General features: G+C 34.5%; 2 protein-coding genes and 1 non-coding gene across 3 annotated transcripts; all 3 read left to right on the top strand.

The window, feature by feature from the left end:
* Positions 1–948: 948 nt before the first annotated feature.
* Positions 949–4545, top strand: LOC125214127 (WEB family protein At3g02930, chloroplastic-like). The gene is made up of 3 exons (XM_048115023.1): positions 949–1205; positions 1726–1930; positions 2102–4545. Exons 1-3 carry the CDS (start codon positions 1189–1191, stop codon positions 4340–4342), a joined length of 2463 nt encoding a protein of 820 aa, XP_047970980.1. The 5' UTR covers positions 949–1188; the 3' UTR covers positions 4343–4545.
* A 513-nt stretch (positions 4546–5058) lies between these two features.
* Positions 5059–5146, top strand: TRNAY-GUA. The gene is given in 2 exon segments: positions 5059–5095; positions 5111–5146. It is a non-coding gene; the product is annotated as a tRNA-Tyr (tRNA).
* Positions 5147–5609: 463 nt separating this feature from the next.
* On the top strand, positions 5610–6298 carry LOC125210683 (FAS1 domain-containing protein SELMODRAFT_448915-like). Its single transcript, XM_048110245.1, has one exon. It carries the CDS (start codon positions 5616–5618, stop codon positions 6249–6251), a length of 636 nt encoding a protein of 211 aa, XP_047966202.1. The 5' UTR covers positions 5610–5615; the 3' UTR covers positions 6252–6298.
* The last annotated feature ends 6432 nt before the right edge of the window (positions 6299–12730 follow it).

The following is a 12730-nucleotide window of genomic DNA, read 5'->3' as shown; positions in this document are numbered from 1 at the left end:
TTATAGAAGTGATTTGGGGCTTAAAAAAATTTAAAAAAAATTAAAAATTTGTAAAAAATGGCTATAAACGGCTAGTATAATTTTTGAAATTTTTTTATATATATTTTTTATTTTTTTGAATTTTTTCTGATTTTTTAAAAAAAATTTAAAAAAAATCAATTTTAACGGATATAAACGACGCCCACTCGCGGGACGGCGAGTGGGCGTCACGCACGAATCGGAGCCCCTTCACTAAGAGACGTGGGACGAGATAGAGACGGGATGGGGACGGGATGCATCCCACAGCGGCGTCTCTTATCCGTCTCGTCTCTCCGAGACGAGATAGAGACGGTTTGTGAACCGCTGCGGATGCCCTTAGTATGTAACAAGTACTCCATGACATATGTTGTTGTGTTCAAAACGAATAACACAGCAAATTTGCTTTTTTTATATGCTATTTTTATTTTTATTTATTATAACTATGATATTCAATTTAAACACTAAAATACAGCATTATAAATCAAAGCTTATAAATTATAATCATCATGTCAAATATTATGTGTATTATATTTATTATAACTATAACTTCCAGTAAATTTTAAATTTGGAATAGAAATTATAATTTTTAGCAATTATCCCACAATAATAAAAATAAAAATAAAAATAAAAATCAATACTATAACAAGATCAAATACAGTACATAATACTATAACAATAAAACAAGGTCATTATTATTTTTATTGTGAATTAAAAGTGGCTGATATACACAAAAGAACGTGATTTTATCATCATAATATTTAATTTTGGATAATCAAAAATCAACATTAGTAATGGTTTTATTTTTTATTTGATTGTAAACACAAAAAAGAAAATGTGAAATAAAAAAAACTGACAATATGGAGTTATTGGCTCACCTTCAGCCGCCGACAAGAGAGAGAATATATATAGAGAGAAGTAGAGGTTGCTGTGAAGTCAGTAGACAGACTATACCATTCCCAATCATCTTTTTTCAGTAACTTCTTCCCCACTTCCATATCCCTCTCTCTCTCTACATTTCCCTCCTTTCTCTCTCTACAAACTGTAATTCGCATACAAACTCGCACTCAGATTTATATTCTCTTCTACGGAGACGCAAAATGCCTGCATTTCATTGATTCTCGCGCGTTCTCCACCCAACCAATCACAACCGGACGCAGTTGGCCGTACATCATGTCTACCAAGCCTAAGTAAGCGCCATTATTTTTGTTTTGCGCCGATCTGATGTTTTTTTTAAGTAGATCATAGTTCAATCGGCCGAAATTCACCGTTCGTTTCGTGATCCGGTGTTTTCATTTAGAAATTCAGTTTCGATTTTCGGAACTCTGCCGTCGGAATCCTGAATTTCGAATTGTTGCGTTTTGATACTCTATGATTTTCGTAATTATTCAATTTATTGTCGTGTGATGTGTATGTGAGTCTTACGAGACAGGTGAAGTTCACGTTGGCTGGATTATACTTGCTGATTTGTGTGAATTCTGCCGTTGGAATCCTTAATTTCGAAATGCTGCGTTTTGATGCTCTCTGATTTTCTTCAATTTATTGTTGTGTGATGTGTAACTCTTACGAGACCGGTGAAGTTCGTGTTAGCTGGATTATACTTGATGATTTATGTGAAAATTGATGAATTGTGTTCATCTTGTGTGCTCGATTTTGATATGAAAATGAGGTTTGATTTCGTGACAACTCATGATTGCTGCTGGACTATAGATCTGCTGTATCTGGAGCTCCTGCGAAAGCATCAATGGAAACTACTCGTTTGAGCAAGGCTAGCAGCAGGGGAGCAGCAAAATCCAATGCGGATGCAGCTTCTCCCTTTCAAAGCTCTCGCCTCTCAGCTGATCGCTCCCCGAGATCTGTTCCGTCGAAGCCGGCTGTCGAGCGCCGCTCGCCCAAACTCACCACCCAGCCTGAAGTAAGTCTTAGTATTCGGTTGTATTTGATGATGGATTTTGACAAGCAATTTGCAATTGTTGGATGCAAATATGAGGGCTTCAGCATTAAGAAATGAATTTGATCCATCTATCTAGATTGTGAATGAGAAAAACGAGTATTTGTTTGATCAGAATTCTTTGTTAATTCGCAGAAAAAGGCGACTCGTGTTTCGAAACCAGCTGAAGTTCAGCCTGAATTGATTCTAGCTAAGGAAGAGCTTAAGAAGGCTGAGGAGAAGCTAGTTCTGGCTCAGAGTGAAAAGGAGAAGGCTCTTGATGAATTGAAAGAAACCCAGAGATTGGCTGAGGAAGCGAACGAGAAGCTCCGGGAGGCCTTGATTACGCAGAAACGAGCAGAAGAGAATTCTGAGATTGAGAAGTTTCGAGCAGTTGAGATGGAGCAGGCCGGCATTGAAGCTGCTCAGAAAAACGAGGAGGAATGGCGGAGAGAGCTCGAAAAGTTAAGGGACGACCATGCAGCAGACATTGCTGCTCTTCTTTCCGCCACTCAGGAAATTCAGAAGGTGAAGGAAGAACTGGCTCAGATAAGTGAGGCAAAAGACCAGGCACTGCAGCATGTAGATGATGCAACGAAAATAGCAGAGGCTCATGCCCAAAAGGTTGACGTTCTTTCAGCTGAGTTGGTCCATATGAAATCTGTGCTCGATTCTAGAGTCGAAACAGAGGTAAGTGCGAAAGAGAGAATTGTATCAGAACTGAAATTGGAGATAGATTCCCTGGAGAAACAGCTTGAAAAGGCTGAGATGCTGGAGGAGAAATTGGCAGAAAAAGAGGCTATCTTAGAGCAACTTAATGTTGACCTCGAGGCTGCAAAAAGGGGCGAGTTGTATGCTCGTAGCCTAGTGGATCAGTTGCAAGAAAAAGTCGAGGAATTAGCATCTCAAGCTGAGCAAGCCAAGAGATTGGAGAGATCTGCATCAGAATCACTGGAAACTGTGATAAAACAGCTGGAAGGAAATAATGATTCTTTGCATAATGCGGAATCACAAATTGGATCGCTCAAGGAAAAGGTGGTCTTGCTGGAAATTTCAATCGAAAGGCAGAAAAGGGATCTAGAGGAGTCGGATATCCTCCTTGACCTCGCGAAAGAAGAAGCTTCGGAAATGGCAAAGAAGGTTGAATCTCTGAGGTCGGAGGTTGAGACTTTGAAAGAAGAAAAAGCTCACTCTTTAAACAACGAGAAGCTTGCAGCTGAAAATGTGCAAACTCTGTTGGAAGAAAAGAACAAACTCATAAACGAGTTGGGAAATTCGAGAGACGAAGAGGAGAAAAGCAAGAGGGCGTTAGAAAGCCTAGCATCGGCATTACATGAAGTTTCTGCAGAAGCAAGAGATGCAAAAGAAAAGCTGTTGTCGTTTCAAGTTGAGCACGAAAACTATGAAACGCAGATAGAGGATCTGAAGCTGGTTCTCAAAGGAACAAACGAGAAGTACGAAAGCATGCTTGGTGACGCGAGACAAGAAATTGATGCGCTGACTGGTTCAATCGAACAGTCCAAGCGTGATCACCAGAACTCGAGAGATGAGTGGGAGCAGAGGGAGCTTCATTTGATGAACTCTATCAAGAAATCCGAAGAGGAGAAATCATCTGTCGAAAGTGAAATCAACAGGCTGGTCAATCTGCTAAAAATGGCTGAGGAAGAAGCTTGTGCAACACGAGAAGAGGAGGGACGTTGGAGAAGTTCGTTCAAAGAAGCTGAGTCGGAAGCCATTTATCTAAAGGGAGTCCTTAGTGAAGCAAAGGCTGAGAGCACGAGACTGAAAGAGGGTCTGATGGAAAGGGAAAACAAACTGCAGAACGTTCTTCAGGAAAATGACGAGCTGCGGGAAAGAGAAGCTTCTTATCTAAAGAAGATCGAGGAGTTATCTAAACTTCTTGAAGAAGCTCCAGCGAAGAAGCACGAAGAGGAAAACGGTGAGCTCACGGACAGTGAAAAAGATTACGACATGCTCCCCAAAGATGTCGAATATTATGAACAAAACAGCACTGAAGAGCTACCAGCACCTGCAGAGGAGACGCTACATGAAGTTCATGATGTTATTAATGACGAATTTGTGCAGAGAGTTTCGAAAACGGATAATCTGAAAGAAAACGAGTCGGAGAAGGGCAATGACGAAGCTACAGAAGTTGATCTTAAAATGTGGGGTAGTTGCAACATTGATGAGAAGGACTACTCTCCTGGGGGAGAGACGGAGCAGGAATCTTTCGAGGACGAAGTAGAACACAAAGCCAGGGGAGCAGACAGCAACGAGCAGGCGAATGGCGAAAGCTCGCCAACGAAGCAAAACAGTGCGGAGAAGAAGAAAAAGAAGCCATTGCTTCATAAATTTGGGAACCTACTGAAGAAGAAGGGCAGCACCAATCAGAAGTAATACACATCTGTTTATACAAGAGATATTATATTCCAATATGCTTTGTGATTTTTTTTTTAAAGAATTACATTTTTTAAAATCTTATTTTGGCTCTGATTGATGGGGTCTGAATATGAAAGGGTTGTATCATTTTTAGATTATTTTGTACCTATCTCACAATGTGATTAGCCATGAGTCTTGAGTGTGAATTTGTTTTATTCAAACATGTGTTTGCTGAGTTTTACTTTGAAGTTGGAATTGTAGGCCACCTTAACTACGGATGAGACGATCATGAAGTGTGACTTAGTTGTTGAGACGCTTCCCTTCCGATCAATAGATCGAGTTCGAGGGGTAAATACGTATTATTGATCATTTTTTAAAATATTACAGATAATTAAAAGTTCACTGTAGGTCATCTACAGATATATGCTGCCTCAAACATGAAACATGTTTATATAAAATAATTATACTAATAATGATAATATTTGTAATTTTGTAAAACTAGATGAGATAAGGAGCATTGCATTGAATATAGCTTATTAAGTGACTGTAAAAATGTTAGTATCAATTAAATTAATCGATATCATACCTATATCCACAAAAACTCAAATTTCATATTTTCCTTCCGCAAAAGAGAAATAGGAGTACTACAACTACACCATCAAATTTTAGATTTTGGGATTGATTTTAATAACATTACATACTACTAGTGTTTTTTTTGGCTTATAAATCAATAACCGACCTTAGCTCAGTTGGTAGAGCGGAGGACTGTAGTGTTATAGCAGCTTAATCCTTAGGTCGCTGGTTCGAATCCGGCAGGTCGGAATTTTTTTTCTCCCTTTTTCAAGCTTTAGTTATGTCTTAATATCTTAATTATTGTATTGTAAAATGGAATTCATATTATAATACAGCTATATAAACATTAAGAGCTCGAACCAACATATATTGAAATATTGAATTTAAGTGTGAATACATGTTAAAATGACAAATTAGAAGGTCGAACATAGAGGGACACAAAGGGAGTAAAATTTATTTTTCACTTTTACATCTTTTCTACATATTGTTCAAATTTAACCAATTTTATCTTTTGATAAACTATTTTTAACATCTCAAAAATTTAACCCTAAACTATTTTTAACATACTCAAAATAACCAAGAACCATCATGCAAAATTGATGAATCTCTAGTTGTTACAACACCACAAATGCATGTTCTCAATCATGCATTTCCCATAACAATATTAATCTTCATCACATCTCCACAAATCCAAAACTTTCATCAATTTACTTTCACAATGACACTAACAACAATCCTCACCCTAACCATCTCCCTCTCAACCGCCGCCGCCGCCGCCATGAGCCAAGACATCGCCGCCGCCACCCAAGAAATGCAAAAGGCCAACTACTTCACATTCGTGATGCTCCTCCACATGGCGCCGCCGGAAGCCTTCCGCGGCGGCAACGTCACCTTCCTAATGCCCAACGACAAAACCCTCGCCGCCGCCGGAGCCGCCGTCGGCGGCGGCGGCGGCGCCGTGCTGGACTTCCTCCTCCGGCAGTCCATCCCCTCGGCCCTCCTCTTCGACCACCTCGAGCGCTTCCCGACGGGGACCATGATCCCGGCCTCGAAGCCCGGGTTCATGTACAGGGTCAGTAACGGCGGGAGACGCCGTTACTTCCTCGGCAATGTTAGGGTCACGAGCCCTAACATATGCACGAGGGGATACTCCGTTAGGTGTCACGGCGTCGACGGAGTGGCGGAGCCGGTGATGGTTCCGCGGCCGGATATACCACGTCCGGCGCCTACTTGCGGCGGCGATGTGGCAGCGCCGGCGCCGGAAGTGCAAGTTAGTAGGCAGAAATCTTCGAGTAGGGGTGAGGTTATTGATTTGGGAGTGATAATGATATGTATGGTTAATTTGTTTTTGTAATTGAATGGGAAAATGGCATGTTTATTAAATTAATCAACTGTTTTTAATTGTATATGAGACGATTGTATTATGAATTTAAAAATATACTCTCTCCGTTCCACACTCCCATGCTATTCGCACTTACCACTTTGACAACGTAAATGGGACATAAGTAATTAGTGTAATTAAATAAAAATTTTAAGTGCAATAAGGCAACACTTGAAAAAGAAAACACAAACTAATTCTAATATCTTAATTAAATACCATAAATTTTATCTAAAATAGAAATAGTGCAAATAGTTTGGGACAGTACGAATATGAAATATGCAAGTAGCATGAGACGGAGGGAATATAATATATCACTGTAAAAATGAAACGAGGTACTCCCTCCGTTTCTTCATAGTTGAGGCGGAACTTTTCGGCACGGAGTTTTAGAAATGAATGTTGGATGTGTTAAATAAATAGATAAAAAAGTAAGAGAGAGGAAAAAGGTAGGGACAATAAAGTGTAAAGCGAATAAAGTAGAGAGAATAAAGTAAGAGAGGGTAACGTAAGAAAGAGAAAAAAGTTACCATATATGGAAATGACTCAACTATGAAGAAACGGAAGGAGACAAGGAGTAGTATTATTAAACTTATTTGGTAGGAGTGCAATTTATAGTTGGAATCGTATTTGGTCAGAAACTTTGAACAATAATAAATGTGACAAAACGTTTAATTTTATGAAATTAAGTATTATAGCATTGATCTACGTTCGGATTACATGTCCATGATATATTCATTTTCTCAAATCCAGTTCCGAATGAGTGATAAATAAATGGATTAAAGTAAGTCAAAATAAAGCGAAAAATGAATCATGAGAAAAACTAATGGATTAATTACCAAATGTTAATTATCTCATAATGAAAATAATAATCTTATTAACGAGGTATTTAATAAGATGAATTATTACGTGTGATAATCATCATGGACTAAGATATATGGGCGGCAGGGACCAAATGTTAATTATCCTAACAATTGGTCTTTGGGGGCATAGACTTGGATCTTAACAATTGATCTTTTTGGACTATTCATTGAGATTGGTTGTTGAGCTTGCCTAATTTTTTTGGACCACCTCAAATGTAACAAAGCATTGAATCGGGAGAGATAGTTGCAAAAAAGATTGAAGAGTATGAAACACCGGCAATATTTAATGAGATAGGATAGAGATAAAAGAAGAAAAAGAAAATAAATGTTTGATACTCCTACTTTGGTAGGATAGAGATAAAAGAAGACAAAGAAAATTAGAAAAAAATTTACGTGGAAGGGGAGTCAAAAAATTTGACGTGTAGATTGGGAGTATAAGTATTAGATATGAATTATTACATATGAATCATAATCATGGAGATTTAATTTGATATATTTAAATATTAAGATTCAAGTTTTTTCAAGATTTAAATATAGTAAAGGATAACTTATTAAATAAACAATATATCTAATTAATAATAAAAGCGATTTAAATTAAAACCAGTAAGAGCGATAAATTAAGTACTAGAGAATAATAAAAAATAAATGATTTTCAGGCAATTTACCTTAAAAAAAATTATCCAAATACATCTATAACCGTTTCTTAGCGTGTTAAAGAAACTACAGAATTATAATAATAAAAGTAGAAAAAGTTCAGCTATATTTGGATTTAAATTTTATATAGGATAGAATCTGTCACATAATATATCAATATTTAACTTATATGTATAAAGAAGTTAAATAAAATATAGTAAATTAATATGTGCAACAATAAAACATATCTTTCGTTTGTAATTAGTACTATCTTTTTATTTGTATAACTCGAAATAATTTTCCAAATAGGATAAAAGAATTATGCGCCTACAAATAGCCCTTAGTTTCTCATAAAGTGGTGTTTTCTTCGTATATTCGTATATATTTTGAGCACAACTTTGTCTAAAGATGACTGAAAAGGAAAAATACCAATGGGATATGTTCTTAAGCTGGATTATTATATTAATGTGGGGAATTTTGATATATTTTTCATTCTTCTTCGTAATGCCTCCGCATGTTTACGTATAACAATTGTACGTTCGAGAAGATTCCACGAACTCTTCGAACCCTAACACTTTTATTGTGATGGACCTCAAATTCAAGAAAAATGTAGACTTTATAAGCCCCTCTCTCTGTTTCGACAATGTCAATATTACTTTGTATTGTGCCTCATGCCAAAATTTTTCCATCCTCGGCTACAGCGTCGTCCCTGGATTCACCCTAGGCAAGAAGAAGAGGGCCTATCGGGAGGCAGTGGTGGTGCCTAGTGGGCCGTCGTGGGATAATGCGCGGCGAAATATTGCCCAAGGGTCAACGATGAAGGTGAGAGTTGAGTTGACCACTAGCTTTATAGCTAGTAAAGCTAGTGTCAAGTGCAAATATCCTAGTTATTGTAGGAAGTCGAAGTCGGTGGTGGTGGTGGCAGATTTTCTTCTTGATGGCTCCAGCCAGGTTTCGAAGGTCTATTGAATTTTTCTAGTTTTTTTTTTTTAGTTTTTTCTTTCATTCAAAAATTGCTTTTAGTTTCCGGATTAAATTTGTTGTTACGTATAAAAAGTAAATTATCACTTAATATAATGATAATATTTTATGCATCTTGTTTGTTTTGAATAATGTGACAATTTACACTACTCTTTATATTAAGAAGTTATACAAACTTTAAAAGTTAATTTTAATTATATATATTTTCATCTTATTTCATAATTTAATCTATAAACTTAATAGTATTATTTAATTATTTGAGGCAAATTAAAATATAAAAATTAAAAACTTTAATTAAGTAAATATAGGATGAAAATGATAAACATTACATATTTGTATTGTCGTTTAACTTGTGAATTAATTCGAAGAAAAAATATTGCAATAAAGTATTAAATCTCAATTTTAACCTAAATAAATGGAAGACAAACTAAACTCTCTAGCACAATTCCAATTTTATTCCAAATATGAGGCTAATTAATATATAAATTTAATAACATAATTATATAAAAAAAATTAATGGCAATGCACTATTTAAAAATGTGTTTCAAAACTTCTTCAAGAAGCTAGCATTTTATTGGATCATTATTTGTCCAATTATTTTTGCCTTCGAAAATTAATTAATCAATTAATTATTTTCATGTCTAAAAATATTTTGGAAGACTCAAAATCAAATAAAGAAATAAAAAAACACTCCATCTTTCCCATTTTTTCCTCTAAAAAGGACATTAAAGTCTTTTCATCCAACTTGCATTTTAGATTAGGATAGATAGATAGATGTCAAATTTTATTTTGTAATCAAACATAGAAATAATTCTTCAATTAATTAAATAAACCTTTCCATTCCCACGCTGTGTTTGCAATTATTAATTTCTATTCTATACCTGTTTTTGAGCCCACTCAAACGTTAATTTGAAAAGTAGCCTTATTCAATTATATCTGGAATTTAATAAAATTGTGAATTTTTCAATTTTATCTTTAAACATACTTGTATTGTACGTAACTACATTCGAATAGATCATAGATTTAGACTACCTATGTGTTAATCTAAAGGTCTAAATTGGCTCAATGGTCGGAATATTACGAGATATCAATATCACCACACATAAATTTGTTCTAATTGTTGTCTAAATACCTTTTTCGTATAAAATTAAAATCTCACTGATCGTGATAGAATTCAATGCATTATACGACCTACCACGTGAAATTAATTACGAATGGGCACGAATTATTTTTCTGATATGGGCCACAACTATTATATCATTTAAATAAGGATTTTTAAAAATCGATAATTTAAAATTTCGAAAACTTAACCCATACTAATATTGCTATTTTTTTGTCCGCTTCTATATATCTTAAACCGATGCATAAATCTTTGATTGAGGAATGTGTATTTTTGTTTGCTTTTAAAAACATAAAAAATAGTACCAAGACTCTTCATTAGAAACATATGCAAAAGCAAATGAAATTTTTAATGGAGAGGGATGTGAAAAATTATTATTTTTCGATCATATTTAAAATTTAATTTGATAAGTGGAAAAGAAGTGGCAGAGAATGGGAGACAACATCATTTTCGATTAACTATAGCTAGCTGTAATTTATACGTTTATGATCACTCCTACGCCACAAATATTTATATTGTGCTTTAGTGTTTCTCATTAAAATTTTAAATTTTATATTTTAAACGATTGATAATTACTAGAATAAAATAGTTAAATAAAAGGAGTATTATATTTACAAAAAAATAATCATGTGTATCGATAATAATGTGATTTTATTTATATTACAACAAAAAAAAATGTAGGAAGGAAGTTAGAAGAGGTGATAAAAATGCCTTGCAATTTAATTAGTGAGTTGGGCGTTGCAACGGGACACGAGTACTCAGTAAAAAGAATTATCAAGAACAATAAAACTACAAAATCACATTATTATCGATACACATGATTATTTTTTTGTAAATATAATATTATTTAGCTATTTTATTCTAGTAATTATCAGTCGTTTACATATTCTCGTAAGGGAATTAGGAGACAAAGATCCTATAGACATATATAAATTAATATAATCTCGAACTTATCTAGTGGTAACTAATGATGACATAAATAAAGTTAAATCATCTATTTTTCAATCCAATAATCGAAATTGATTCTATATTCTCGTCGAAAGGGAATTTAGGAGACAAATATCCTATAGACATTATATGCATGTATATAAACGTAGAATTATAGGCTCAACCATCTCGGGTAGAATTCAATGCATGATAAGAACATCCACAATTCCACAGTGTATTTAATTAGGTATGGGCACAGAATTTGTTTTAGATATTTACTTCAACGTTTCAGGATTTGAGTTATACAATATGATGAAAAATTTACTATACATTATAAAAAAAAAACACTGATAATAAATTTAGTCAAATTCTAGTCAATCCTACAAATTTTAGAATAAATAATTATATCATATTTTAACGTTTTCACAATTTTATGTGATAGTATATACTTTAGCCAAATCATATACGGGCTATTCTGTATTTCCATACTAAAAATTAATGCGTTTTTGCAAAAAACTTGCTATTGATTTTGACTTCTTCGTCATACATAATTTTTTCCATATACAAATAAATAGGCAAATTGAGAAAAAATAACAAAGTTAGTCTAATTGGATATTCTTTAGAATTGCAATCAATCAAGACTAAATTTTGTGACTTTTCGGTAATTTATTCCTAAATATTATTTGGTGTCCACCAAATCATGCTCATGTGTTCATGATTTTAACAGTGAATATCCAACGTGATCCATGCTAAAAGTGATGCCAATGATTACAACATCTCACACACAATATTCCCGAAAAGAATCTAAAATCAAATACTATAACAATACAAAATTATACTAGTACGTTTTCTTTAGACAGATCAACTACTTCATATTAGTACTTCTCTTTCTATAAGCAAGAAATTGTGGTTGATGTTAGACCTGATTCTTGTGTGGTTCCTTCTTATCGTTAATTTGAAACCGCCGATTTGGTTTAAAATCAGATTGATTTTTTTAAAAAAAATTGTAACCGACGACATCGTAGGGTGTATTTTAACTGACATGCCGGATTTTGTCGGTCTGGTCCCAATTCCGAAAAATTGAAACCTTAAACGACATTTAACCACCAATTAAGATTCAGAGTTGGAAAAAATGGTGAAATTGAGGAAAATTGTTGAAAACGGCCTTAAACCATTGATTTTGAATCGAAATTGAAATTGCCAATTATCTGTTTAGAACTGCCAGATGCATGACTTTACTTGTCAGGATGATTATGGTTTTACCTATTCTAAATGTTACGAACTCTAATGTTTTTCACTTCTATTGTGAATGACAACTTGTATGGGGTTTATAGAATAAATAAGCTCTCTCCTATCCGAGTATATGACTAACTTTTTTAGATTTGTTCTTTTGTTTGATTTACAACATTAATGCTCTATTGAGAGCCTAGCTATTTGGGCTAATGGTATGTAGAAGACAACTAAAACCAACATGGCTATGAATAATGGGTCATTTCATAGCTGACTTGGGAGTGATGGTCTGACAAAAAAACTTGCCCAACGAAGATGTAACAAATAATGGAGGGTCGATGCTACAAACTTTGATGTCCCAAATTGCTTGTGGAGGTCAACTGATATGATATACAGTAACAAATTATTTTGTGATGAATTTTCTTATTTGATACTCTGTGTATGCACTATTTATTTTTTAGTCCATCTCACAAGACATGAAACTCATTCTTCACTAACAATACTTTAATTACCTTTTGTTTTTACTTTCTCTTACTTTATCAATGTGTATTAAAACTTATGTCCAACTAAAAATGTTTATTTTTGTGGAAATAAGTAAGTATATATCAATATCAATATGCTTATCCAGGATTAATAACTACGGGTTTCGAACCACACACTCATGATAAATGGTACTACTATCTATATGGTTGTGTACTTGTGTA

Source organism: Salvia hispanica, chromosome 3 (genome assembly GCF_023119035.1).
Source record: "Salvia hispanica cultivar TCC Black 2014 chromosome 3, UniMelb_Shisp_WGS_1.0, whole genome shotgun sequence".
In the NCBI taxonomy this organism is placed as follows: domain Eukaryota; kingdom Viridiplantae; phylum Streptophyta; class Magnoliopsida; order Lamiales; family Lamiaceae; genus Salvia; species Salvia hispanica.
This window is presented reverse-complemented; position numbering and strand designations above follow the sequence as displayed.